This window comes from Zonotrichia leucophrys, chromosome 1A (genome assembly GCF_028769735.1).
Source record: "Zonotrichia leucophrys gambelii isolate GWCS_2022_RI chromosome 1A, RI_Zleu_2.0, whole genome shotgun sequence".
In the NCBI taxonomy this organism is placed as follows: Eukaryota; Metazoa; Chordata; class Aves; order Passeriformes; family Passerellidae; genus Zonotrichia; species Zonotrichia leucophrys.
The window spans coordinates 24,613,507-24,640,562 of record NC_088170.1 but is presented as its reverse complement, the minus strand read 5'-3'; the positions used below and the strand labels follow the sequence as shown (position 1 = coordinate 24,640,562).

Sequence of the window (27,056 nt, the reverse complement as noted above, 5' to 3'; positions counted from 1 at the left end):
CATCACACCCAAGGGGTCAGGCCGGGATGCCTCATAGCAGCCCGTATGGTGATGTGTTTGGTTTGTGCCTGGGTCAGTGTTGGTAACACAGCAGGGTTTAGCTGCTGCTGTACACTGCACAGTGCTGAGGTTCTCTGGCTGCTTCCCAAGGGTGGGCACGAGCCCCAGAGCAGTCACAGCCAGGACAGCTGACCCAAAGGCACATCCCACACCACATGCCATTGTGCTCTGTAATAACAGCTCAGGGAAGGGAGGAGGAAGCAGGTCATGGCATTTCATTCATGATCATGGCCCTTATCTTTCCAAGGAATCTGTGATGAGATCTTGCTCTCCAGGAGGTGCATCAACACCTGTCTGCTGATGGCCAGTAGAAAATCCTCTTTGTGCTTTCCTTGTGGGAGCAGCATTTGCTTTTCCTGTTACACTTTCATTGCCTCAGTCCATGAGCCTTCCTGCCTTCCTTTTATTTTCTCCCCATCCCATGGAAGAGAGGACAAGGCAAGGGGCTGGGTGAGTGCATGGCTGCTGGCCAGGGTCAGCTGCAATACTCTGAGAGGACACAAGTGACCAGCCTTTGCTGAACTGCTCTAACCTGGGCAGCAGTTTCAGCCCTGCACACAGGGCTCTGCAGGGGTTGGTTAATAACAAGAAACACCTGCAAAAACAGTCTAAGAGCCAATGTTAAGGTAGGGTATGAGGCATGAGCCTGTATAATCAAAATATATACTATAATTGAATTCTTTCAAAAAAGAACCCCATCTAGAAGAATGGAAGAATGGAATTACTAGAATTCATCTATTTGAATTACACAGAAAGTCTGAAATATATATTTGATTCAACTGTGAAATTGATTTTGGATGAGGTAAAAATTGACATCCTACAATATATCTTTTGTTTTCAATTCATCAGAAAAATTCAATTTTGGCCAAAGATATTGTGATTTAACATGAAAAAATAGCACATTCTCTAAAAATGTTTAAGAATAAAATCCTCAGTTGAATGAAAATTTAAATTCAAGCTTAGTTTATACAAGGCCTGCATTGCAATAATATCACTTATTTGAATAGCACATTTTGAAGTCCCACTAAACATGAAGCACATCTTATCTTTTAACACCATAAAAAAAAACCAAAACCATTTGAAAGATTCTTTAAATCAAATATAGTATCACACATATATGAAATGTCTGTTAAGTGCTCAGTTATGTATCTGTGTCTCATCACCTTACCAGTGCTCACATACAAAGCTCATGGTCACACCAACTACCAAACTAGACGCAATTGCACAGACAGAACCAAGGGTTAGGATTTCCAGCTTTAAACTCAGCTACCATACAGCAGCTCATGGAATTTTTCTTGTAAGAACAAGCACTGACTTCTGTCACCATGCTTCTTTCACACAGAGATGGCACTGGCCACTGAACAAATACTCAGAAAAAAAAAATTGAAAAATATATTTTAAGATATTTAGCCAGCCACAGGTAAAACTTTTATCAGTCACTCTTCTGCAGCCCAAACTTCAGTTTTATGTTGCATCAATGCAATTACTAAAATCAAGTCAGAGGAACATTTAACACATAAGCAAATTATTAATCCTTACTCAGCCCACTTAATTGCTTTTTTCCAATTATATTTGTAACATTAATCAATTCACAGATGCACTTTTAAAACGTTGCTAACCTCTTCAGCATTGTCATCTCTGCTGTCCAACAGGGAATGTTTTGAGGAAAACATAGCTTCCACCTACAGAAATTCAGCTCCATACTTGGTATGGCTTCATTAGCATCACAGTAGTATGCAAAAATCATGCTAGCCATACCAAAACAGGTTCATAATCCAAATTCTTAATGCTAAATTATTTAAAATAAAATCTTTTCTTCAAGTTAGGCAACTGTCTTGTAAGAAAAATTGATTTAGACAAGTGAGGAACAAGTGCCTCACATATTTTGAATGAAAATATTATCTCAACAAGTTGAAGCTAGAAGAACACTTACACATTTCTGAAAAGTTTCGGCAGTGGAGCTTTTATTTGGCATTCAAGAATGTATTTGAAAGTAATGAGGAAACCAGTTCCTCACTGTTTGGCTGACTGGGGCCAAGGAATTTTGTCAAGTAATGTGTAAGGAAAAACTAAAGAGAATAATTAATGAGGCACCAGCAGCATTTTAAAACTGTCCACTATAAAAAATTAAAGGTTTTAAGAAAAATCTTGTTAGCAACAAAACTGGGCTCCGTTGAACACTAACACCTTAATTTGAATTAAACTACAGATGAAAACAAAAACATTGCTAATACAATGTTTTAGCAATGGTTTGTTTTGATCTGTAGCTAAATTATCACAGTATTTCTACATCTGATTCTCAAGTAATCAGGACCTGTTGTAACATATATATAGCCTTGAATTCCTTATGAAGATTACCTGCAACAACCAAAACAAAACCTCCAAACCCAACACAGGATTGAAGGCCAATGGTTACAACATTCACTATGTGCCAACACAGTCACTAGCTGAACAGGACAGGCATTATTCAATGTAACTGAAGCTTTAAGTGATTACTGTGGGTAACCTAGGGTCATCTTTTTACAGTTTTTAACTTCCCAGTATCAAAACCATTTCATAAACATTCACATCAGTCCACATTTCCAAGAAACTTCCACCTCCATTTTGTAAGCTATTTCCATTTCTCTGTTTTGTAAGCTACCATCTTTCCCACAAATAGTATAAAATAACTCCAAGAATGTAATTTCAAAATGAATAAGATTTCCCAAAAAGGTAAAATAAGAAAAAAATGTATTTGAAAGAACTTCATCAATATAATTTTACCTTGGAACAGATAACACTGGAAAACTGCTGTGACTAAAAAATATGAAGTTTTAAACCTCATCCACTGAAGATAATTATCTTCAAGTGTCAAGGATTAAAAAACAAAACAGGTTTGCAAGAATTAAACCAGTATTGCCTCTTTTATGGTCTGACAACTGTGGCCAAACTGTGTTCTGGTTTAGTTCACATTTATTAATTCTAACCAATCTAAGTTATTTAAATACAAAATAAATTTAAACATTCTGAACTGTCAACCCAAAGCATTTTAGCCATCATGATCTTGATTAAAGCTTCTCAGAGTGTTTTTGAAGTCTCCACTGAGACTAAAACAATCAGGAATAGCTTGGTGAAGGATGAGGTTCCTCCTGCAAGTCTTTGCAAGGCTGCCTGTCAGCAGGAAGGAAACTACAGATAATGAATACTGCAAGAGGCCTTTTATCTTATTGTTGGGAAGCTGAGCAAGCCTAACTACCCTGTGCCCTTCACAGCAGCTGCTCACTGTTAGCACACAAGCAACCTTCTCATCTTTGACATCCAAGTGCTGAATACAAAGGGAAAAGATGAACAATTATACCCAAAAAGTAAAGGCAAACTTTATGGGCTGGTAGATTTTCTTAGCAGCCATAGCTATAATCCTAAGAAATTACAGAATTCCACTTAAATATGTCTTTCCCAAACATTTGACTGTGTTCAGTCAGTTATGGCATTCTTCAAGATCTTAGTATCTTGAATCAAGATTTTTTGTGGCTGCACATGCTAAATAACTAAGAACCATGTACAGTTAACTGACAGCTTGCCCACTGCATTCCTGTCCTAGACATTTCTCTCCTCCTACCATAGCTGCATTGAACATAATTTTGGATGAAAAACATTTTGCAAGTACACTTCAAAGTGAACTAGGTGCTCCAAAAAATACTGAAACTAACTTGCTTAATATCTTTGAACCAAAGTGTTGAATATCTAAGTTCTAATGCCTTTCTGTACCCTATGTCACATTAAATTAACTGCCAAGAAGTACAATGCTCACCAAGGAACAAAGGCATGATGCTTCACAGTAATTTCCTGGGCAGGAAATGAAAGGCTACAGATAACACTGAGCTGTGCATCCTTGACTTTCATGGCATAGGACTCAAGTTCTTATTAACTGATGAGAGATAGCACATTGACGATATTAAAACCAAAATCTGAACTGATTCAGCTGTCCAGTGTTTGCTGACAACTGGTGAGAGAAGTTGAATCAACTTCCAAATTATTTTAACAACTTGATTTATCTATGAAAGCCTATTGTATTACTTGTATTTGCTTAAGATGGCACAAATAACATTTGTAAAAGTAAACTGCTCCACAAGAAAAGAAAGCCTTGCTATACCCCACACTTCAACTACCTAGAGAGGAAAGGCGTGTTTCGCTCTGTACTAACAAGCAGAAACCCCACAGCCCTCCATTACCAACAAAATATGTCATATCCATGGACTAAGCACTAGCTCTCCCCTCTGTCTCATGTTCTTACATTAACAACCAGACAACTAGATTTTTTCTCTAAATATGATTTAATTAAAAACACTAAATCAGCTTTGACTTTTATTTTATATATGTACAATAGTTACCAAATAATGAATACACTTAATCAGTTATGTTAAATTTCACATAACGTCAAAGGACATCAGCATGGCATGGAATAAACTCAGCCTTTTGCAGATACAAAAAAATGCATTAATGTTAATTGTGATTACTATTTTGGTGTGTGGTTTGTTGGTTGACTTTTTTATAACCTGCTTATCAATTCTCCAAATAATGTTGCCATAAAAACACTGTAAGTGGTTAATTGATCAGTTAATATATTAACAAGTATGAACATTAGTAAAGTTTGCAAGGTATCAATTGCAAAATTACATCGAGTGTAGGACAGAATGTATTCACATGAAAGTTAGCTTCAGTTAGAAAAGTTTTGAAAAAGAGCCCAGGTTGGAGCTGTGCATTAATTTGGTCAAACTGATTCATATGAATGAACAGTCAAGTTTATTTAGATATTGAAAATACAACTATCCTTTTTAGTATTCACAAACAATTGTGTATATAGTGTGTGTATGTGTGTAAATATATATATATGTATATATAAAGTGAAGATATGTTAATGTAAAAATATACTGTTCATCCACTCCCAATTACACAAAATTCAGTATTTGGACATTAAACTGTGCAAGTATGAATGTCCATTTCAAATCTACATTCAACCAGCAACAAATACTTAGAAGTATTTTGTAAACATTTGAGATAGGGAAAATCCATTTACAAAAGAATCCTCCTTTAGCACATCAGCATCACTTCAGCTTCAAAATTTTGTACAGCAGCTTCAGCTGGCATATTGTGAATCTGCTTAAATCAAAGAGCTCACACTGTCTTAAATCAATATGTGTGAAAGCTCAGTAAATGCAGAAATTTCTTTCATTCTTAATCACCATCTATTTCCAGTTTACCAGCAAAAAGAAAATGCACTTGGCTACAAAAATATTAAGGAATGTTATTGAAAACAAAAGGCTATTTTGGTAGAAGAAACTACAAAAATAGTTAAGTTGAGTCATGTTGTAAAGCTTTAATGCAAAAGCATTACAGTACAGATTTTCTTTACAACCTTAAAGCTTAATCAACACCAAATTTAAATATCCATCTCTCAAGTGCTTGAACAAAATGTGCTCAGTGAAAGTCTCTCTCCAAGGGGACCAAGGGTAATTAGGCAGGTGCCAGGCTCTGGGTCTCAGCCGCCTGTTGAGTGCCGTCCCTCGTCCCGTTGGCAGCAATCACAGGGGTTGAGATACTCTGATACAGTGACGTTGGACAACTCAACTCAGCTGCACTTTCATCCTCTCCAGTATCTGAATCCGGTGTTACCGAACTGTTCTCTATCCCCAGGATCTCACTGACTGTTTGAGGCAATTCCTAGAAAGGAGGCAGCACGGGAAATATTAAAAATCACTGTAATTAAATGCAAAAAGTTAACAACAAAGTCCCCTCTGTCCATCCTGCATTCCCAGGACTCATTCATGTGAGAAATCATTCATCTGAATTTAGCTGCACTGAAAGCATCTCTCTCAGCAATACTTCCATTAGAGTTAACATTTTCTGTAGCTGCTTTTCAAGAAGACAGCAAAGGGAACACACTCAGGAATTGATTCCTGATTAATCCTGATTAATATAATCTTCATTACAAAAGTTAAAGTCTAGTCAACTATTACAATTACACTTCATGTTATTGAAATTAGTTTTATTGAATGATCCACTAGTTTTTGCCTAACAAGTCTGGCATGCTTTCAATGCAATGCACCTTTCAACTAGTTTTTCTCAAGCGCACCAAACATCAAATTTCTTGGAGTGAGGTTACCTAGTGAGAGTTGAGAAATCACAACCAAAAAGCACAATTCAACTTTCTCCCAGTGAACAGTACTACTCTATAAAATCAATTATTCTTGCTTACAGACTTCTCAAACACAGGCACTGCACAGCTACCCAACACGCTTTACTGTACCCAGACATTCAGTTCTTTCACAGGTCATACATGAACACTTACAGCTAACTACATACTTTTCCTGTCTATAAACATTCACAGTAGATAGATATCTTTACCTTGCAATTCATCATCTGCATAGAAATTGCTTCTGCTTTGCAGAGGATATATTCCACATCGATTTTCATAGACAGTTCATTGATATGCTAAAAATAGATTCACAAGTTATAGTGAGATAAATTATAACTTTGTTTCACCCAAAATACATTAATGCTGCACTGCACTGCTAGTAAGTATCACCTTATTAACCTGCCTCTCAAGCTATGAAATGCTAGACATAGTCTATAAGCTTTGAGAAATGGCTACTCAAAGATACAGTATGGGACAGCTGCTTTTCACGGGCATCCAAGGTCTGCAAGAGGAATCCATCGTGCCTCTAAATGTGACAAACTACCTGGCCCTCCTACATACCTCCCCCTGCAGCTCACATTTTCAGAGATGATAAAGTAGATCATAGAAGATAAAGCAAAGGTTAGTATTAAATATAATAACTCATCTGAGGAGAGAACCATTTTTGATCTATTAATGATCTTATCACTAAACACAGACATCCAATAAACCATTTTGAAAGCCTGCAGGATAGACACTTAACCCTTCAGAAAATGGTATCCACCTTTCCCTCCCCCAGTACAAACCACAATCATACTGCACAGTTAACTAAAAAGTTAAGTAATATTTTAACTTCGTACCCAAAAGACAGCCCCATACTAGCCACTGGGAAGACAATTCTACTGCAGCCAAAACCAGCACAATAATGCATAAGAATTTGGTACCTTTAATATTTCATTAAAGCCATAGTGCTTGTCCATTATTTGCTGTTTTTCAGATTCTAGGATAGCACAACAAAGGAGAAGATGAAAATTCTGACAAGGCAATTCCGTCCACATGACCTGTTAAAATATAAAAACCCCACATTTGAAATGCTCATACTTTTCTGCTGAAAAGTAGTTCTTAGAATATAAGTCCTCCAGCTAAATAATTTAACTAACAATAAGCTGTTTTTGAAAGCAACTAAGTATTTGTAAAATTATTTGGAATTTTACTTTTGGCCCTTTAGAGATAACAGATAACTGCAAGTCTGAGTCACCAAATGCTTATCTGCTTCTTAAGCCATTGTCCACTATATCCTACTAAACTGCTTTAGCTTGTGGTCTTGTGAATGTGGGCTCTGCCTCTGCTCATGTGAAACTGAAGTAAGTGAAGCTAACAAATTATTTGCTTAGAGTATCTGCATTAAGTGTGAATTGGCAGAAGAGTGCCATGCCCAGCAACAGCTAAAAAGGCTCTAATGTTTATAAATAAGGTGCTAAAGTTGTTCCCAATCCTGAAGACATGTACATACAGGTACGTGGCGGGGGATGGGGGGGGGGTGGGGGTATTCCCTTCCAACTGCAGACACATCAGCTTTTGGTCCCATGGAGGACACAGTTCACTGGGACTGAAATGGGTAACCTCAGTACTAATACCCTATTTTAGTACATTCACAAAAACATTTTTTAAAAGTATTTGAAAAGAACATGTATAGTGGGCAGAAAGCTGGAGAACAATTTTGCCAACAAAACCAGAAAGAAGCAAAAGTCTGCTTGCACAAATGCCCTGACAGATAAATGGATTTAAAACAATGGATTTACTCTCAAAAAAGGCAGGTAAGAAATCAGACTGCTGAAAATTTTTTACTTCATTAGTAAAAAACTTTCTTCATCATTATTGATGGAATGAAGCCTTATAGCTGAGCAAGAGCTTATACTAGAACTTTCATTACTAGTACATGTAACCTGTAAACAGAGTTGCATAAATACCAAAGATACCCAAAGAAAGTTCACCCAAAATAGAGTGCAATTAAACTTGAATCTTTCAATTAAGACCCAGTTCATAAATTAAATTTCGCATCTTTATCAGACAACCAATATTCTGTTAAAGCATTCTCTCACTCCAGTAGAAAGATTAGAATGCAAGTAAGCTGATAAAAAATTGAATGAAAATGCCTGTAATCTACCAAACACAGTCTGCCTACACACTTGTGCATTGATTTGCTTTAACATCATGTTGCTGCCAAAAAAAATCCATACAGTTTGCTATTGTTTCTGATAAACCTTTCGAAATCTGGAGCAGAGCATGCACTTAAGGTTATGTAAATGTGTAACAGCAGCATCACAACATGCTGCAAGGGTGGAAGAAAAAGCAGCATTTAAACTATAAGTATGAAACTAAAAATATAAAAATAAGGAGCAGTAACTTTTTTTCCTTTTTCTTTCTGATACTGCTACACAATTAATGACTCGTTTGTCCCAGCACTACCTCAGCAGCCATGAATATTTGTAACCAACGTATGTAAAGAAACTTACTACCAACTCATTCTGGCTTTATGTTACTGACTGATACTAGAATAACATTAAAGCTAGATATGAATTAGTTGTAATTTTGTTACAAAATCTTTCTTCTGGGTTCCTTCTAAACCACCCACTGTGCAAGCAAAAGATGAAGAACTGGCTGGAATTACCAGGTGATAGTGCCTGTCTCTCCAGTGTCAAGGAGAGACTGAACTACTTTCAATTTTGGGGCAGCTAGGAAGTGGGTCGGTAGGCTATCTGGGCTGTGTTTGAGAGACTCTACTAAAATGTGCTAAAGTTAACCCAGAGCACTTTAACCCACACACAAAAGGCATTGCATGTAACATAGGAAATAACTGCACTCACATAACATGTCTCAGCTTACCCACACATGGTGGAATGTCACCTCTCTATCACACACAACTCTGTCACACAGCAATGAAACAATCACATTTTCTACCACAATGGTTATGGCTCTTGCTCAGGAATTGCAAAGGCTGGGAGTTAGCCTCTACTCCAGATTATAAGAACCAATATCTCTAATTTCCAAGGTGAATGGAGATGGGAGAAACCAGACAAGTGAAGAATCTTTTGATTCCTTTTTTTGTGATAAAACACTACAAGTCATGAAACCAGTGGGAATAGGGAAAAAGTGTCTGATGCTTGCTAAGTGGTTCATACGAGTCACAGGACAGAAATAGAGATTCAGAAATATTCTGAAATTAACAGATTAGACAGAAAAAGCCCCAGAATTCCTGGAACCTTGGACTAGAATTTCAGATGGTACTTCTCCTTCATCCCATCCTATGCTCTGCAAGAGTATGTTATAGGGTAATGTTGCCCTCAAATGGATTCCCTCAATTCATGTGCTATTACAAAACTGGACATGAGGTTTGCTCAGCCAAATACCCAAAAAAGGAGTTAATTTCTCTATAAAGGGAAAAGGCCTCCTGTGACTATAGCTTGCCTTTGTAAATCCCACATACTTCACTGATACCAGTGGAGCTGCATGGCTAGGCACAGGAGAAAAAACAACCCACTGTAAGATGGACTGATCAAAGGTGACTCTAGCCTTCACATAAAAACATTAACATAATGCCTTAATTACTTTGTTTTAAAAAGGAAAACAAGATATTCCCTTTCCCATTCCCTATCTCCTAGCAAGGAAATTGAATACTTGTAGTAAACTTACATTATGATGTGCTATAAGAAACCTACAATACTATCATATATCAAAAAGTTTCCACCATCTTCCTAAGAGAGGAAAAAAATACTTGAGAGAGAAATATAGTGTGTTTCTTTCCTGTATGTACACATATATACACCTTAAAGCAGAGGTGATAAAAACATGCTAGCCTGGGACTATAAGCTATAAATAAAAATACTGTTGTCATCTACTTAAAAAGAAAAATTAGTCTTTAAAAAATACTGAGAAAACAACATAATACTGAGGGGAAGAGATGAGTGCATCTCCCCTCCCAAATCATTATCATTTATACCTTTGAATAAGAGAATTCTTATAGTTTTTTACATATTGGTTTCCTTATTTATGGATGTTATCCATAAACTTTTTTGTCCTCTGGTTGAAATACCACCTCAATACTCTATGCTAGTGAATTCCACCAACTGATGATAAAAAGCTAAAAAGATTTACTTTAGACAGTTTAAATACTGGTCCTCCTCTTTATGTGACTCCTTTTTCATTAGTGGAAAAAGTGAATAAAAGTATCAACGTTATTTTTCATCACACCAGAAACAACATTATTTTTTATTAAGTACAAACTTCATGCATCTCAGCCCTGTTCTTTTCATTACCCCTCTGTTCCTCAGTACATATGCTGTTATGTCCTATAAAATACTCCCTCCATTCATCTGAACATTTATTCTGTTCCTCTGAGTTCTCAGTGCATATTGTGCCCGCATTTTCAATAATAAAGCTGAACTGTTGACAGACTTCTCAATTTTCCCAGAACGAAAAATTAAATATAAAATATTGGTTAATCTTAATTATTTCATCTGATCCCAAGATCACCTATATCAAAAAAAGATCTCATTAACCCAGAATGATCAGAACTTGAACATTTTGATGTTTTACATAATGTTGTTTGGCATCACAAGGCCTTATCATCAAGATTAACAATCTTCTGACATCATCCTCTTCATGGCTTTGGCTAACACAAACTGCCCTGACAGTGCTTCATTCAACTTAATCTACAAAGAATCACCAATACCACGAATTAATCAAACAAATGCTTTCTTTTATCATGAGTTGTTTTCCATTAACAGTTAACTGCTACTCTCCACTTACTACTTTCACTTAAGAGTATCAGTTGAAGGCTCCTGTCCTAGAATTTTTTACAGCCAATTTATCCAAACCAGCTCTAATAAGTATTTTTTCATGAATTTCACAAGTTGTTCTTTAGGCTAAAAAGGCAAGAAATGCTCACTTGTCCTCAGGTCATTGTACAAAATCCTTTTTTTTTTTTAATTTATCAGAGTATTAAACATTTTGCAAAATGATTCATGCTTTTTGTTCTAAAGTCCAAAAACTGCTGGAGTTTGTATGATGAAATATTTCCTTACCTCCCAGAGTCGAAGAATATCTTGAAAACTAAATTCCCTTTTAAATCTGATAAGAAGCCACCGGAAGCAAAAATAAAGGTAGCCTGAGTCTTGAGATTCTAGGAATAAGAGTGTGACATTTCAGAAGCATCAAATTTGGTTCAGACAACAGGTGAAAAAATAAAAAAAACCTACACTTTACAGGTACATGCTTACACCACTAATTTTTAGGATGGCATGACCTTTTTAGAATCAAGATATTTGCAAGAATACAGCATATTTTTAAAATTGGTAACAGGATGACCCTGTCTTTTCAATAAGGATGGAGCAATTATTTAAAGATTTTAGGCATGATAAAGTTACAAGTGCTTTACTATACTATACTCATATAGTATTGGAATTATATTTACACTTGTGAGGAACAGAATGCAGGAAGCTGTTTCAGTTACTGTGCATAAATAATACACCCACCTAAATAACTGCAAAATCCACTGTCTAGTAAACGAAGCAAGTGACTCAGCTGAATAAGTTGTGTCTTCATACCCTGCATCTGCTCTTCAAAATTCTGATGCTGTATGGAATAAAACATTAGCACTGTCACTTTTATTAACTCAATTTTGAGATTTGCAGCTATTTTAAAAGAAGTTTTGCTATTGCAACAGTGGTTCTCTCCCTTTAGGTATTTAATATATAGATATTTAACTATTTAATATATAGATATTTAACTGTACTTCTACCTGCCTTTTACTGAGAAGTTTAACTGAAGCACTGAACTGTATTTCTTTGCTAACATTTTCGTATGCAGTAAATGATAGTTTAAATCTGATTAAGCTCTGTACTTCCCAGCAGCATGACTGCATTCAAACAAAAAAATATTCTCTTTTACGTTCCTATCAGTCACACAGTCTTTTGCCACATGCACAACTCATAAAAGCTTCAGTTTGTGGGAAGTCTAAACTGCATTTACCAAAACCCAAAAGGCAGGTATATAATGAAACCATTATCGCGAACAAAATTCTGCGTGAGGACTCCTGATAAATACAAATTTGTCTGTGATGATAACTCTGGAATTCTTAAGGAGCCAAATATGCCTGTACTGTACAACAATACTATTGCAAACCCACAACAACATCAATCAACAAAAGCATATTGACTCCACACATAAAATGACTGCTTTAAAAGAATTCAAAAAACCCAGTGAACTTTATAAAGTAAAATTAACCCCAAATACTATCTGTAGCTTATCTGTTTATGAGAGCTAAAAAAGCCTTATTTTACCATTTGATCCATGTATGATACAAAGCACCAAAAGGCATCTACTTCATTCTCCATAACATACAAGACAGGTGACAGCAAGTCGCTCATCCCCTGCACATAACCTTGATGGAGAAAAACCAGAGGGGGGAAAAAGCAAAAAGAAATTTCAACTCAGCAGTTAAACAGTAAATTTTCAAGTGTGATGAATGACTGAGTGAAACAAATATTAGCACATGCACATACTATAATTCTCCAAATCAACTAGCAGTAAAGACAAATTTGTTTTAATAGGCACTAGTATCCTGAAGATCTGATAAGATTTACAAGTCATTTCTGCCAATCTAAAGAGAACATAAAGCAAACACATTGTTCCAATAGCTGTTAAAACATGTACAAACTGAGTTTGTACACAACTTATTTTTAGTAAAAATGTTCCTATTTAGAATTCAGGAGCATATATTGATATTTTTAAGATTAAGTCTCTGCCTTGCACCATCACAAGTACAAACTTGTATATAATTTCCTTTCTATTTGTACTTGATTTCTTTCTTCTACACATCTAAAAATTTTGAGTATCTTTGCACTGCCCCACCCACTCCCTTAAAGAAGATTTTCTACTCAAATTCATTTAAAGAGATATAGAGTTGCAATTCCAGAAAAGCATAGTGCAATAGTCCTTATGAAGACAATTTGCATTTTACACTTATTTTTTTCCTGTCACTGAATATGCTTTAAAGATTCCTTTATTTAAGGAAGTTGGGACTGTTCTGCTTGGACAGTACTTTAAATACACCCAAGCCTAAGACCATCTGTGTAACTAAGCAGACAACAACGAAGAATTTAACCTATCAAAGTGAGAATTAACAGTAATTAATTAGTAAAATATTGCTTGCAAGAAGCACAAAAGCAACACATGTCTAGATCTGATTCAAGGACGTGCTTTTATGTTTTGTGCCTAGAACTGGTGAATAAAGTTCATACCACCTAAAAAGTACTCACACGATTTCAAGAAAAGCTTTCATTTAACTGGACAACGAAATGCCCACTAAAGCATATCATTTTTTACAAACAGCTATACAATTTTAGTTGTATAAAAAAAGTTTTTCAAGTTTTTAGTTTTTAAATGGTTCTTCCAGCTTTCTTGTTTGTAATTGACAGTCCATTTAAGTAGAGCATAATGATTTCTACAGGTAATTTTTTCCCCCTTGTTCCCAACTCTTCCAATTACCACTGATGCCAGTTTCAGCTTATCTATTGCCCAATTGTTGCTGACCTCTCTCAGTAAGAGAACACAATTAATGTGTGTATCTATCATCAATGATTGGTTCAACATAACATTTCTCAGCTGGCTGACTTTATTTCATAATGATGTAATTGTAACTCTGTAACTGAAAAGAGGTTTAGAGTCAGCAACTGAAAATATGGAGCAGCTGTGAGAAGAAAAATAGAATAAGTAATAGCAAACAGGTAAATAATTAAAAGATCAAAAGAAAAAAGTTTTGTTCCCCACATATTAAATACTACAGCTAACTAAAAATAAATGCAGAGAAAATTCTGTCTAAGACAGTTTAAAAGTCCATTTGATAATAAAGCAAATTTCATTAATGCAGACTTAAGGAATTAATTCAGAAGAATATTCTATTAACAGCTGTTCTGTCCCCTCCCCTATATGGCAGCTTGTGTCATTATTCAGACCTGTCAAAAGATTAAGAGCAGCACTGCACCAATGTGTTGAAGCCTTGGACAGTTACTATGTCAAATTTACTGTATTTCCATTATTCCTGCTTGCTTATAAAACAAAAGACTTATGCAGCATGCACATTTAAGCCATCTCAACCATGTTTTTAACAGAGTGGGTGGTGAATCTGTTTTACGGTCACCTATAATGTCACTGTGCATTAATGACTGTTGAAATGTGGAAAGAGATGAAACAGAGCTACATGTTTTAACTATCAGTTTCAGTGTTCTCTTTTTTCAAGCCAAAGATCAAGACTCTCTTTCAGAGAGAATGAAAACTGACAAGAATTACAGCCCTGCAGCATGTTTACTACAGGTTAAAATTTTAATCTTACTTTTTGTTTTCAAAATCTGGCACAAAGTGGGCTTTCAGAATCCCAAAACTTTTCTGATACAGAATACGCAAAAAAACTCCAAAGTATACAACAGCCAAATGTCATGCCAGGGGAGAAGGGGGAACCAACTGCAAGTATCTTTTCCCTCCCTCCCAAGACGATTAACAAGAAACCAAGACTTAGCCATCACATTAACAGTGCGATAAAAGAAAGATGTTATATGCTCTTCTCTCTGCAGCAGATGCATGCACTAAAATGTAATTTTTGACAGACTGCTAAGTGCACTTCTCAAGAACCAGCTTTTAACATATTCACAAGAACACCATGTTTACAAACAGCTGGTTCAGCATGCTGAGCTTTAATTACAGCAGTGGCAGCTGGCTTATCATTTTTATGATATTATCAGTCTTAAAAACATATAACACTCAAGCTCCGAAGACCCAAACCCATTTAAAACTCTGAAAAGCAAGACTGCTTCAATTCTTTTTAAAAAGTTAAGTCAAAAAAACCTAAACCACAAAAACCCCAAAAACAACAAAAAAGCCCCACAACAGTAGGTCTGTGGTGAAGACTACTACTAATTTCCAATCCCACCACAATTGATGAGTTCAGATGCCTAAGACAGACACCAAACTGAAAAGAGAAAGAAAAACTGAACAAAGTTATCTACATTATTGAACACTACAAACTATTAAATCTTTTTTAAAACATGTACAAAAAGCACTGCAATCAATACAAGTTCAATTCTATTAACAGGACTTTGCATAAGCAAAGCTGCATATCACAAGCCAAGAAGGCTTTTACATTCAGAGGGACACAACTTACCTAAGTCAAAGTCATACATGCAATAGGTCATCAAAATATCATGAAGTAAAATCAGTCCTGGATTATCTTCACCTTCATAGAACTTATTTGTTCGATCTGTCCTGTTAACATCTTTTTCTAAGAAAACAGTCCAGATTTAAAAACACTTTCAAAACCAGTTGTACAAAGACAGTATCAAATTAATTCAGAATATCTAAGCTGATGATTTCTTCCTCAAACACTGTTGCAAAGCTTTGAAGTGTTTAGGCATAACTGAATGTCATTTCAAAATAAAGAATGTTTTAAAATAAATAAAATCCTTCCTATCTCCAATGAAAGTATTTGCTTACAAACAAATTTTAAAGCTTTCTGCCTCTTCTTTGATAATACATTTTATGGAAAAAATCCTGATTATAATTCAGCAAAAATGTTTAAGATTTAAGAGGATTAAAAACAATTTTATGTGAGCTAACTGTACAATGCCATTTATGAATACTGATGCGACACAGCATAATCCATAGCTGGAAAGTTCCCACATGATCATCTCAAAGACACTGTGACAGTTCATAACAGCATTTTATAAATACTGTGTAACAAGCTCCTGTAACTGAGAGCAGATGAAACTGCCTCTTTCATCAGGTAGTTTTGATGTCTGAAACACACCAAGCACACAGCATACTCCATAATAAGGTGACATTCAAGACCAATATATTTCGAAATTTTGCAAAATTTTTGAATGCAATTTGACAAAAGGAGTATTTTGTAGATTTGAATCTATTTTACTACATAACTCTAATATTGCCACATACATTTCAAATGCTTAAAAATTAAAATAATTGTCTCAACAGAAACAAACAGCTGGCCCTTTTTAAATTCAGAATATATTTTTTCTGTTATCATTCTCTAAAAATATAGTTTATTAGTCTACCAAGAAAAAGACTACTTTGACCTTTTCAGCTTGCTTGTTGAATAACTGCCTGAAATAAGTTTAGTCTTTCTCTTAGAATAGCAAATAAATCTTGGCCTGACTCCTGAAAAAATATTTAGTAATCCACAACACTGGTGCCCAAATCTCACTACCAAAGAGAAATGAGAATACAAACTGCTAATACTCAACATAATTTGATGAAATTTTTAGAAGTAGGTGTAAAACCCCAGAAATGAGAATCCACATACACAAATCCCTATAAGAAATTATAAAATATGAACAGACACATTTTCACATTCTTACTGTATGTCATTATTTTAACAACATTTCCAGCAGAAACACATAATGATATAACACAAAATGAAGAGTCTTTTGTTATTGAGTAAAGGAAGTTTAAAAATCCAGCCAAAAATCAGTTTGTAACACTAATACGTAAAGCTCTGAGTCACTCTACTTGACAAAGTTTTATTATTAAGTATATAACCAAGTTTAGACACCTCTGAAAAGAGTAACATTTCATTTTTAGTGCCTCTTCATGCAGGCTCTTCAATTTCACATAAGCTTTTAAAAGTATGTGTGCATTTAGGTATATGTCTAAACATGAATTTACCTATAAGACTCCGGTAATCTCTTAATCTTGAGTTTCGCTTTTCCTGCTCCTCACTGACAGATTTCCACTGCAGTTTCATCCTGAAATATTCATCCCTGAAGAAGAACGACAATTTTGAAACCAAACATCCACATTTCTTTTTTTTTAATTTAAGCATTCATTCATCCATGTATTCTTTGAGATAAATGGACTAACAACACTGTTTATGTAATATTTTTAGTAAAATAATTTTTAAGAAAATGTCACAGGTTCTTGCATTCAACAGTTTCAGCAGCTGTCTTTCAAAGGGCTTTCTACATCACTATGTCTTAAAAAAGATGCACCTTTAAAATTTCTTTTGTAAGAAAAAAGTCACCGTACTCACGTTTTCCTTTTTTGAAGATTTGCTCTCTCTTCTTTCGTGCTATTCCAAGGAAAATATCCCAAAAGAAATTTCCATGCCTCTTTTCTTAAAGTATGGCAGAGACCCTAGGGAAAAATGGGTATGATGCATCAACAAAACTATTATCACACTGTGAGGAAACATTCCTAGATTGATATAACACTTCCCAAAGTAGCAACTTCAAGTTGGTTTCTTTTTACATTGTAGCCAATTCTCATGCGCTACCTAGGTCTCACATAGGGAGGAAGCAGGAGGAAAAGAGAATGACTAAACAGAATACTGTGGAAGCACTGGATCCACACTTAGCTAAAAAACTTTAGAAAATAATTTTCTTACTATATTTTTGCTTCACTGCTAAAAATAAAGAACTTACAAGGCATCACAAACTTTAAGAAGTAAAAAGAGTAACTTTAAAAATGTATAAAAATATAATGCTGGTTCTGGTCACAGTTGCCAAATTTCTGGTCTTGCCATAAAGTGACCTTGAGGACTAGTCTTCCATTTATTTCTTTTTTTAAACAAATATTTTCATCTCACAACACATAGCCAAACTTCAATTAATCTTTCAGTCAAAAATACTAGTATCCATTCAAGAAGCCTGCTTGTCAGAAATATTCCCAAGTAATGCTCAACATTTTTAGATAACAAAACTATATGGAGCTGAATCATATCTTGCTCTCATCAAGAGTTTCTTGTAACTCCTGTAGTACAGTCACAAGAATAAGGAACTTTTGCTATGAGAATCCCCACTTTGGGGATCTTGAGTCATAAATAAAATAAAGCACTCAGTCCCGTGGTAATGGGCAGAGATTGACAGGAAAGTGGGCTACAGAGGAAAAGGTTTGTAGTGATTTTCATGATTGTGGAAGGGTCCTTAACTGGGCACATCAGGCACAAAAACATTAAGGAACAGTGCTATCATTCTCTACTTCTGCTTGCATCAAGAAACATACATCAGCAGGCACAAAATGAATGCATGAAGGCAGCTGCATTCCCACCAAAATATGGAAATACTGAAGTAACATTAGGCAGAAAAACTACAGGACAAAATTAGTTTTCAATATTTCCATCCCTGAGACTAAATTCACATTCATATTGCAAAACCCCTCAGTTCAATTAAAAATACCCGCAAAAGTATTTAGCACTGCTCTGCTAAACAGGGTCAAATCCCAGCAAACAGCTGGGCAAAACCAGAAGCTTCTGCTAGAGAAGGATAGGAAAAAACATTGTAAGAGAAAAGAATAAACCAAATATCCTAACACTGAAATACTGGTCTTTTCCTGAAAGTCACGTTCATTTGTTTTATCACTTAAGCTTCTGTATTTCCAACTCATTTCCTTTATTCAGCCACGACAAGATCTCTCTCCTTGTAGAGCACTTCATATAGCTGCAAGACTGCTGAGGGATTTGACTGGCATGAAACCATGCTTTACGAAGTCTCCCAATAAAGACAGTCTGGGTCATGCTCAAAGTTCTGCATGAAACATTACAAGTTAATGAAAACAGCATATCCACAGTTTGGGAAGGAAAGAAAAAGCCAGAATCAAGCCATAGGTCTTGCTGAATTTAGAAAAACTAGTTACCCCTTTGAATATCAATCGTTTTATGTAGTCAACATCTAAAATTCTTCCTTCAGAGTCCATATTCTTAGCCCATTCTTCAGCTGACACAGGCTCTCTTCTACTAACTTCAGGCTGTTTCCCTAGGTCGATCTGAAACACACACAAAGGCCTTATATGAATCCCAATGAAGTGCTTCAGTAGCTGCAAACAACTGCACAAATGGTACTAAGCCTGCCAGTTTCTAATAGTCAGTGCAATGACATTTCCACATGCACACACCTCAGCAGCTCTAAGGATCTAAGGCTGCACCCACATGAGCAAGTCAAGTGGGCCAACACAAGCAGATCTTTAGAGTAAGACACTCAGTGCTGAGGACCTGACTATACGTGTTAATATTTCAGATTTTGGAGGATGTATGTGTTTTAAACAACCTTCTAATTCCACAAACACCTCTGAGCTAGCATCCCATGAACTAATGCAACACAGCAAACAAGGACAATTGGGAGCTTCACTTCAAAAGCACATTCCCGATACACAAGTGCATCTTACAAGAGAACTGACAACCAGCTTGGGTTTAGAGATGCTATCCCTACATAGACTGCACAATAGGACTGGAAAGATCAGTTTTGGTACACAGCCTCTTAAAAAAACCAAGGATGCATGAACTTTCAGAATTTATAACAACCATGAAAAGTTTCAGTTTTTGCTTAGTCTCTCAGTTCTGAAATTCCATGTACAGGAGAATTCAGCAGAAAGCAAATTGTTACTTTCTAAAAACATTTTTATGATAGCAACCCCCAAATCAATTTGTATTTCAACTCTTTATAAGCCCAAGGCATTTGTCAGATTAAGACATATAGATCAATGTCAATTTCCATATATAGCATTGGTTACACTTTTTCTCATTGACAAATTAATTAAGTGCTAGGCAGCAACTTCTTAGAATTATATTTTTCATGCAGCTACTGCTGAGATATTAACACTAGCTTGAACTCAAAAAAACCCCCATATAAAACAGTTTAATGTTTTAAAAATATGTAAGCTTCTCAAATAATAATCACAAGCATTTAAAAATAAACCTTTTCCATATATCTGTAAAAGACTCCAACAGGTGTCCACAGTGATTCATGATCCAATTCTAAGTTCATTCTAGCTTTCATTCAACTCATGCATATATCTGTAATTTAAACACCCTAGACATTAATCATCCGATTAAATTTTTTTTTTAAATCTCAAAAGAAACTGAGATGTTAGGAGCAATTAGCCAAGAAAGTTGGCTATTAGCCTGCATGCTCCAATTTTACTTAACGGAGCTCTAATTGACCTCAGAGGAAACACTGAATGTAAAATCAGTCACCTTTTAAGGCAGTGCCTCTAACATATCTATAGTCACCATTTCATTAATTACAAACTTCCCTTCAAAGAAAACTCGCATTTGCATGCATAAAAATGAAATATTCAAAAGTAACCGATGATGATCTTAACTCCTGAGAATAAATGGTAATATGCCACAATTGCATAAACAGTACAACTCATCATGCTTCAAGTCCTACCGTTCTTTTAAAGGAGCGCATAAAAACAAACAGTGCATCCATATCATTAATTTATAGACTCACTCGTGTGATGACTTCAAATCCTGGCTCTTCCTGCTGATTTATCTTCAGCCCTGGAATGGTGTCATTGAAAAAGTCTGCCATTTCTGATGGTGGTCGCCTCTGATTTGACTGATCGCTTGAACGTAAAGTACCAACAATATAGTTTGTGACTTTGGAAAATTTTCCCATTGTTACTACGTATGGATCTTTCTTCCATTTCTGTTATAACATGGAAAACAAGAAAAACACAAACATCTGTCTTTATAATATATTTGTTTTATATATATACATCTACTTTTAATTCTTGTACTCAAAGAAAAACATCAGGAAAGGTACTGTAGATCTCAAAACTATTTAAGTTTCATGTATCGGTAGTAATACAGAACAGTCATCACATGATTAAAAAACACAACTTAAGTATGAAGACAATACTGCTAATTGATTTGAAAGATTGGATAGCAGTGTTCTCAGTAAGCCTGACCTATACATAGAAGTGGATCAGATCCACTGTTTGTTGTCAGTGATTCATGGCACAAAACAGAAACCTTACACCCAATTTCTCCATCCTCACAGAAAAAACAGTCTGAACAATCATGTACTCTGCTAGGAATTTCACACAAATTTTTATTTGACAACTAAATCCAGAAACTAACGCAATTAATTAATAAAGAATTTCTTTAATTCAACACATCAGTGGATCAATGGTCTGGTTTCATTTTAGTCACCCAAGTTTTGCTCCTGACTTTCACAAGTCCATAAGCTCCACCAAATGATAAGCCATTGTAGGATTAAAAAAACCCATATGTTTAGCCAACACTGTCCTCTTTGCTGCTGTATTTCCATTATCTCTTCAAAGCCTCAGAAAATATCAATGAAAAGAATACTTAGTCAAGGAAAACTTAGAAAATTATCATTAATATGTTGTGATAACTCCTAAAGTATCTCCTTTCCCCACTAATACTAAGGCAAATGTCTGAATCACAGAGAACATGAACTTGAATAGGTTTGAAATAACACCACAGGAAAGTTAAGAAGTTATTACATCATAGAAAAGAACATACAATTAAGTATACTTTCTATAGGAAGCATTTGGTTTAGGATATAGTTAATGCTTCTACAATGGCATTAAATCATTACTCAGCAAATGTTCCTGCGACACGGAAGGGTGCATTTTTTCAATATATGTCTTCAGAATAAAAAATTTGAAGATAATACATACTTGTAATAAGCCATATGATGGTTCATCAAAGAGATTTTCAAAAGACTGAGACAGTGACTTCTGAGTCTTCACAAGAAGAACCCGTTCATCATGTGGAGATCTGCAATAAAATTAAAAAAGGGTGTCTGGGTGCAAATGTTTTTTTCTGTTAAGTCCTCAGAACATTTACTGGTTTTATGAAGTGACATTTCAGGTTTTGTGCAAAAAATAAAAGATTTCATGCAAGATCATTTATATGATGCAAGATCAGTCCTTAGCACGAGGTAGATAACTAATGCTACATAAAACAGAACCTTCATGTTTCAAAAGATTGTGTCATTTTCATATTAATTCTGAATTGTACTATTTCATTCCCTGAGAAATGAAGCTTTAGAAAACTTTTTGAGAAATTATTCTGGAAGATAACTCCATTTAGATGTATGTAAGTGACAAAATTTTCTCCGGTACATTTTTCTAGTTTTGACAATGGACAAAAAAATGTGGCACAGGAAATGTAGTGAGACACAGCCAACCTCAACACAATATATGCTGAAACTCCCTTAACATAATAGAGGAAATGAAAAGAGCCTATGTCACCCATACAGTTAAGGAATTCTTTCTATCAGTTAGTAAATCTTACATTATGGCACCCTGTAAAACATTACATTAAGGAATACAAACTGCTTTTCAATGTATGAAAGCACATCGACAAATTTCTAACCAATAGTACTACAAGAGATCCTGTCAGAATAATTCTAAGATTCATACTGATAGGAGCTTAAATGACACCAGAGCCATTGTACTGCAAAACAGAACCATCTCAGTACAGCCCTGCAAATATATTTCTGTGTAGACTCCAGAAGCTTAATGAATACAAACCTGACTTGGTCTAACTCACTGTATTTGTACACTCCTGCTCAACACATTTGCTACTCAATAGGGTTCCACAGGCAGATGAAAATAGTGACAACAAAGGCACTGAAACCATGCTGCTCCCAGTAATGAATCTGTTCTTTTGCTCTAACACCTACTCCCCCTGCAACATCCCATTTTGCCCCCTTCTTCAGCACAGGCACCCCATTACTTCCTTAAGCAGCTGCTGAATCACCAATTTACTGCTCAGTAGGTGACAGAAGAGAGAACAGCTCAGAAAGCAGGCTGACATTCAAGCCTCAGAGTTTGCATCCAGGCAAGAGAAAGCCAAGCACTTTGCCATCTGACCCTAATCCATTGCAGATTTTCATTTATAAAATACCTCTCTATTGCTCTCTCACGAAGTTTAAATCCACTATTTCTAGTTTTTGAAAGAAAAATTACTTTTCTTTTTATTAGCACCTGCATCATCTGCCATGTTATTAAAGTCAAAGATAAGAACTTTAATAAGCCTTATCTCTTTCCCATTCCAACAGGACAGGACACTGTAAACACTGACGGATATGAAATGCAACAAGAGATCTTCTTTTGAGACAGCCAGACATCACAGTCATAGTTCTGAGGTACCAACAGTTAATGAAGCTCAACTGGCTTTTTCTAAAGAGCAGCACAGGGGCAAAGGCTGAATCATGTATTATGTTTCTCTTAACTAAAAGAATTAAAACTTTGTACCACACCTCCCTTTTAATTAAACACACTTTCTGGACAGTCAGGGGAACTGATATGTAATTTTTGAACATTACCTGATGTGTATCAACACATTAGGTAATGTTCAAAAATTTGTGAGCTACACATTTTCTGAAACTTCCTCATAGTCCTGTGACTTAGAAAGTGTCATCCGTGCACACGATATTTTCTCAATATTAGACTAGTGCAATTAAACTAGAAGGCACCTAATCCTAACAACAACAAATTACAACTATTTTGTATAAATTTAGCTGCTTCATGCTGATTTCAGCAATGATGTAGCATTATAAAGAATGGTGTTACAGAAGAACAAAATCTTTTGAGGTAATAGGAACATAAAAAGTGCCAATAATATAAAGATAATATATACATAAGCTAAAATTTCTGCCTTAATATCAATATCCCATGTTTATGAAATACAAGTTGTGATAACAAGTAATTACACTGACAAATATTTGCTTGTGGCATCCAGACAGCTGAGTAAACATCTTTTACTAAATGAGGTTGTGAGCTGAGATACATTATGTACCAAAGAATGAATAACCATTAGGAAACAACAGAAACATACAGATTGACTCTGTCATTTCCATAACTTGGACGGCCTATTTGTTCTTTTCTCTTTCCTTAGAAAAAAATAATGGTCATAATTCATGACCGAGTAACAGAAGAGAATTTGGTGACAGAAGACACCTTAACTGAATAAGAAAACTAAAACTCGAAATTCCTGCTCAGGTCAATGCTTAAGGCCATCCAAACTGAATTTCTGTAGCTATCATTGCTTTTTACTTTAAAGTTCCTGAAGTATCTGCTCTTGCATTCGTTAATGCTTACAAACTGCTCAAGGCGGCAATACAATACAGCAGCACAGCTCACCCTCCAAGCTTGAACATCACCTCAAGTTTTGCTGTTTTATCCTAGAAATCAGTTAGAAAATTTCAAATATGTTGCTGCAGTCCACAGGTAACAGATTACATAGATCTGATATAAAGCTTTCTGTAACTCACCACAGAACACAGTCTTTTTCCAGAGTTTGCTACATCAGTTGCTCCTAAAACCTGTTTCAGTTTACCAGCAGCTAGTCAGAAGGTATCCACAAATAACTAAACACAGTATGCTCAAAAAGGAACAGTTTCCTTGGGGAAAAAGGAAGAGAGGGGGATGGCAGGACAACAATGCTTCCCTATTCCTGCAGAGGCTGGGAAATTATGAAACTAAATGAGGATGTTTAAGGAAGGGAACCTAGAGAAAAAAACCCTCAGGATTTAAGATGAAGTTTTGATTCAGGATTTTATAACCTACAGTTGTACAGAGAATATTCCTATTTACAGAGAATATTCCTATTTACAAGTTCATCTTGTCCCCCTACTAGCCCCTCCTTTGCTCTTCCTGACTTTTCCCCTTACAAAGCTCACATAAATGCTACAGCCAGTGGCATTCCACCAACTAGACACACTGACCATGCTACCTTCTCCAAGCAGCTGAAAATTTCTGATTATCACAAACCCCAACACCATGCCTTGAAACTGTCAAAGCCTTTCACAAATCAATTCCATAAATATACAACCACTCACGTCTGACTGACTTGCTCTCCAGTAAAATTTTCCTTAGCATTATTCAGCATCAGCCTGCTCTAGTTGTTGAAGGCATCTCTGGCCCCAGTGATGCTACTAATGTAAGAAGAGCCCTCTGTAAGAATCCCTACAGCCATTTCACTATCCACCTTCAAATCTGTCATCACACTATTATGCTGCAAGTGACAACAGCAAAACACTTTTGAAAACAGATTACATGCTACACTAATATTACAGCTGTTATAGGTATCATGTTATATCACTTTTTTTTCTTCATATTCTATCTAACCTTATTTACCTGTTGGCTTCTTCAACTATATTTATGCCTACATAGTGAGCGCAGAAAATTTTATTTTATTCTACACTCATGGATGCTGACCAAAAAGGCTATCCTAGTAAAAACCTTGGGAGGTAGCACAATATAACTACACAACAACACCAAATTATTTAACAGAATGATAGGATCTTAACTATATTTACACTCAGAGAGTGGATTTGTGTGGTAAAGATCAAGAGTGAAAAGTGAAACACTGATCAGGCAAGAAATTACAAGGGAACAGAACTGTCGGGGAAAACATTTATATACTAATTGATTTAGTTGACAGTACTGTAAGTTACCTTGCACACTCACATAAATACTCATGCATATTTTGCACAAAGGAGAGCATCTCAAATTGTAACACAAATTATCCCATTTTATAGGAGTAGCTCATGAAGGATTTTACACTGCATGTTCGTAACAAGCTTCTGCATCCACTAGAGGGAGCAACTGAGGCATTTGGAGCTAGTAACACTTCAGATTCTAAAATACTTCATAAATCAAGCCAATAATTTTTAAACTTCAGCTTACATCCCAAATGCATATGTGAAACCACAGTTTCAGTCACCTTGAAAACTATTTCTACTAATAAAAAAAGGAATGGAATAACAATCAGGAAGTATTACTCTGAAATTCATTACGTGGTTTAAGTAAACCACTAATCTGTATTTTACAGAACTAAGAGTTGTCTGATACTTACTCATTCAGCGCAACATGCTTTTCAAGACATTTAATCAATGATTTGCTATCTCCATGATGAAAGTGAAGAGCTGGAAGTTTCACATCATCCTTCAGACAGAACACCAAATAAGACCATCCCATGCCTTCTTTGTTTTGTTTGATTGATTTCAGATCTGTCAAACTGAACAGGAACGACCACTTGCTTTCTCTGTTTGCATGAGTTGTAGCATCTTAAAAACAAAATTAGCACATTGTTTCAGTTTGACTTTCAGTGTTAGCAACTATAAATACATATCTGTCACTGTTCCTAAAAAAACAAACTCAAAACATAAACACCAGCATTGGTTCTAATAATAAAATACACACTGTAACTACTATTTCTGCATTTTCCTTTGAGCCTCCTTGTCTTCTACGGACTTGTAAAACAATCAACAAGTCCATCAGGCTACTCCCCTAAAACTGTACCTACAGTTTATAGAAAAAGGTTTTTCACCCAGAGGATGGTTGGGCACCGAACAGGCTCCCAGGGAAGTTTAATGTTTAAGTTTAAGCATTAAACTTAACAAGAGTTCAAAAAGCATTTTTGACAATACTCTCAGGTACATGGTGGGATTCTTGGGGTTGGCCTGTGCAGAGCCAAGAGCTGGACTTTATTGATCCCTGTGGGTTACCTGCAACTCAAGTTGATCTGTGATCCTACAACAGAAGTGATCAAGCAGTTAAATGTACATCTGCTGTATCAAATTCCAGCAGTAAGCTAAACCCAACCTGCACCTCCACCAGGTAGGGCTACTTACCCAAACTAAACATCATATGTGCTACAATCCTGTAACCTCTATGTTACCCACAGTTACTAGCCACATGTCGTGTAAGGCTGCTGTCGAAGTGAGGGCAAAGGATTTGGAAATCTCCCCCTCACCCTTTCCTCCAGTAGTGTGCAAGCTTGCATACATGCTGTGCAAAACTCCATATATTCAAGGAGAAGGGATTAATGTGTACTTTACCAGAGGACACAAAATTGCCAGCATGTCCAGAAGGAATTTGGGACACCTCCTGGCCTGCTCCCATCAAATTACAGCAATTGGAAATAAGCAAGAAGTGGCAAAGAGCATAATCATAGTCCTCAGTGACAGTCGCTATGGATGAAGGCATGCCCTGCTGACTGGAGATGAAAATTCAA

At 35.8% G+C, this 27,056-nt stretch overlaps 1 protein-coding gene across 1 annotated transcript in view; it reads right to left on the bottom strand.

The window, feature by feature from the left end:
• Positions 1 to 5,396: 5,396 nt before the first annotated feature.
• The window catches only part of TBC1D15 (TBC1 domain family member 15), a 34,786-nt gene continuing 13,126 nt past the window's right edge, over positions 5,397 to 27,056 (bottom strand). Inside the window, exons 5-17 of the mRNA XM_064701949.1 lie at positions 25,896 to 26,106; positions 21,707 to 21,806; positions 20,509 to 20,706; positions 18,914 to 19,042; positions 17,313 to 17,416; positions 16,949 to 17,043; positions 15,432 to 15,548; positions 12,556 to 12,656; positions 11,749 to 11,848; positions 11,299 to 11,396; positions 7,159 to 7,275; positions 6,445 to 6,531; positions 5,397 to 5,760 (exon numbers count right to left, since the gene is read on the bottom strand). Of these exons, the coding sequence (XP_064558019.1) occupies positions 5,554 to 5,760; positions 6,445 to 6,531; positions 7,159 to 7,275; positions 11,299 to 11,396; positions 11,749 to 11,848; positions 12,556 to 12,656; positions 15,432 to 15,548; positions 16,949 to 17,043; positions 17,313 to 17,416; positions 18,914 to 19,042; positions 20,509 to 20,706; positions 21,707 to 21,806; positions 25,896 to 26,106 (1,664 nt within the window). The 3' untranslated portion in view covers positions 5,397 to 5,553. The remainder of the gene's footprint in view (positions 5,761 to 6,444; positions 6,532 to 7,158; positions 7,276 to 11,298; positions 11,397 to 11,748; positions 11,849 to 12,555; positions 12,657 to 15,431; positions 15,549 to 16,948; positions 17,044 to 17,312; positions 17,417 to 18,913; positions 19,043 to 20,508; positions 20,707 to 21,706; positions 21,807 to 25,895; positions 26,107 to 27,056) is intronic.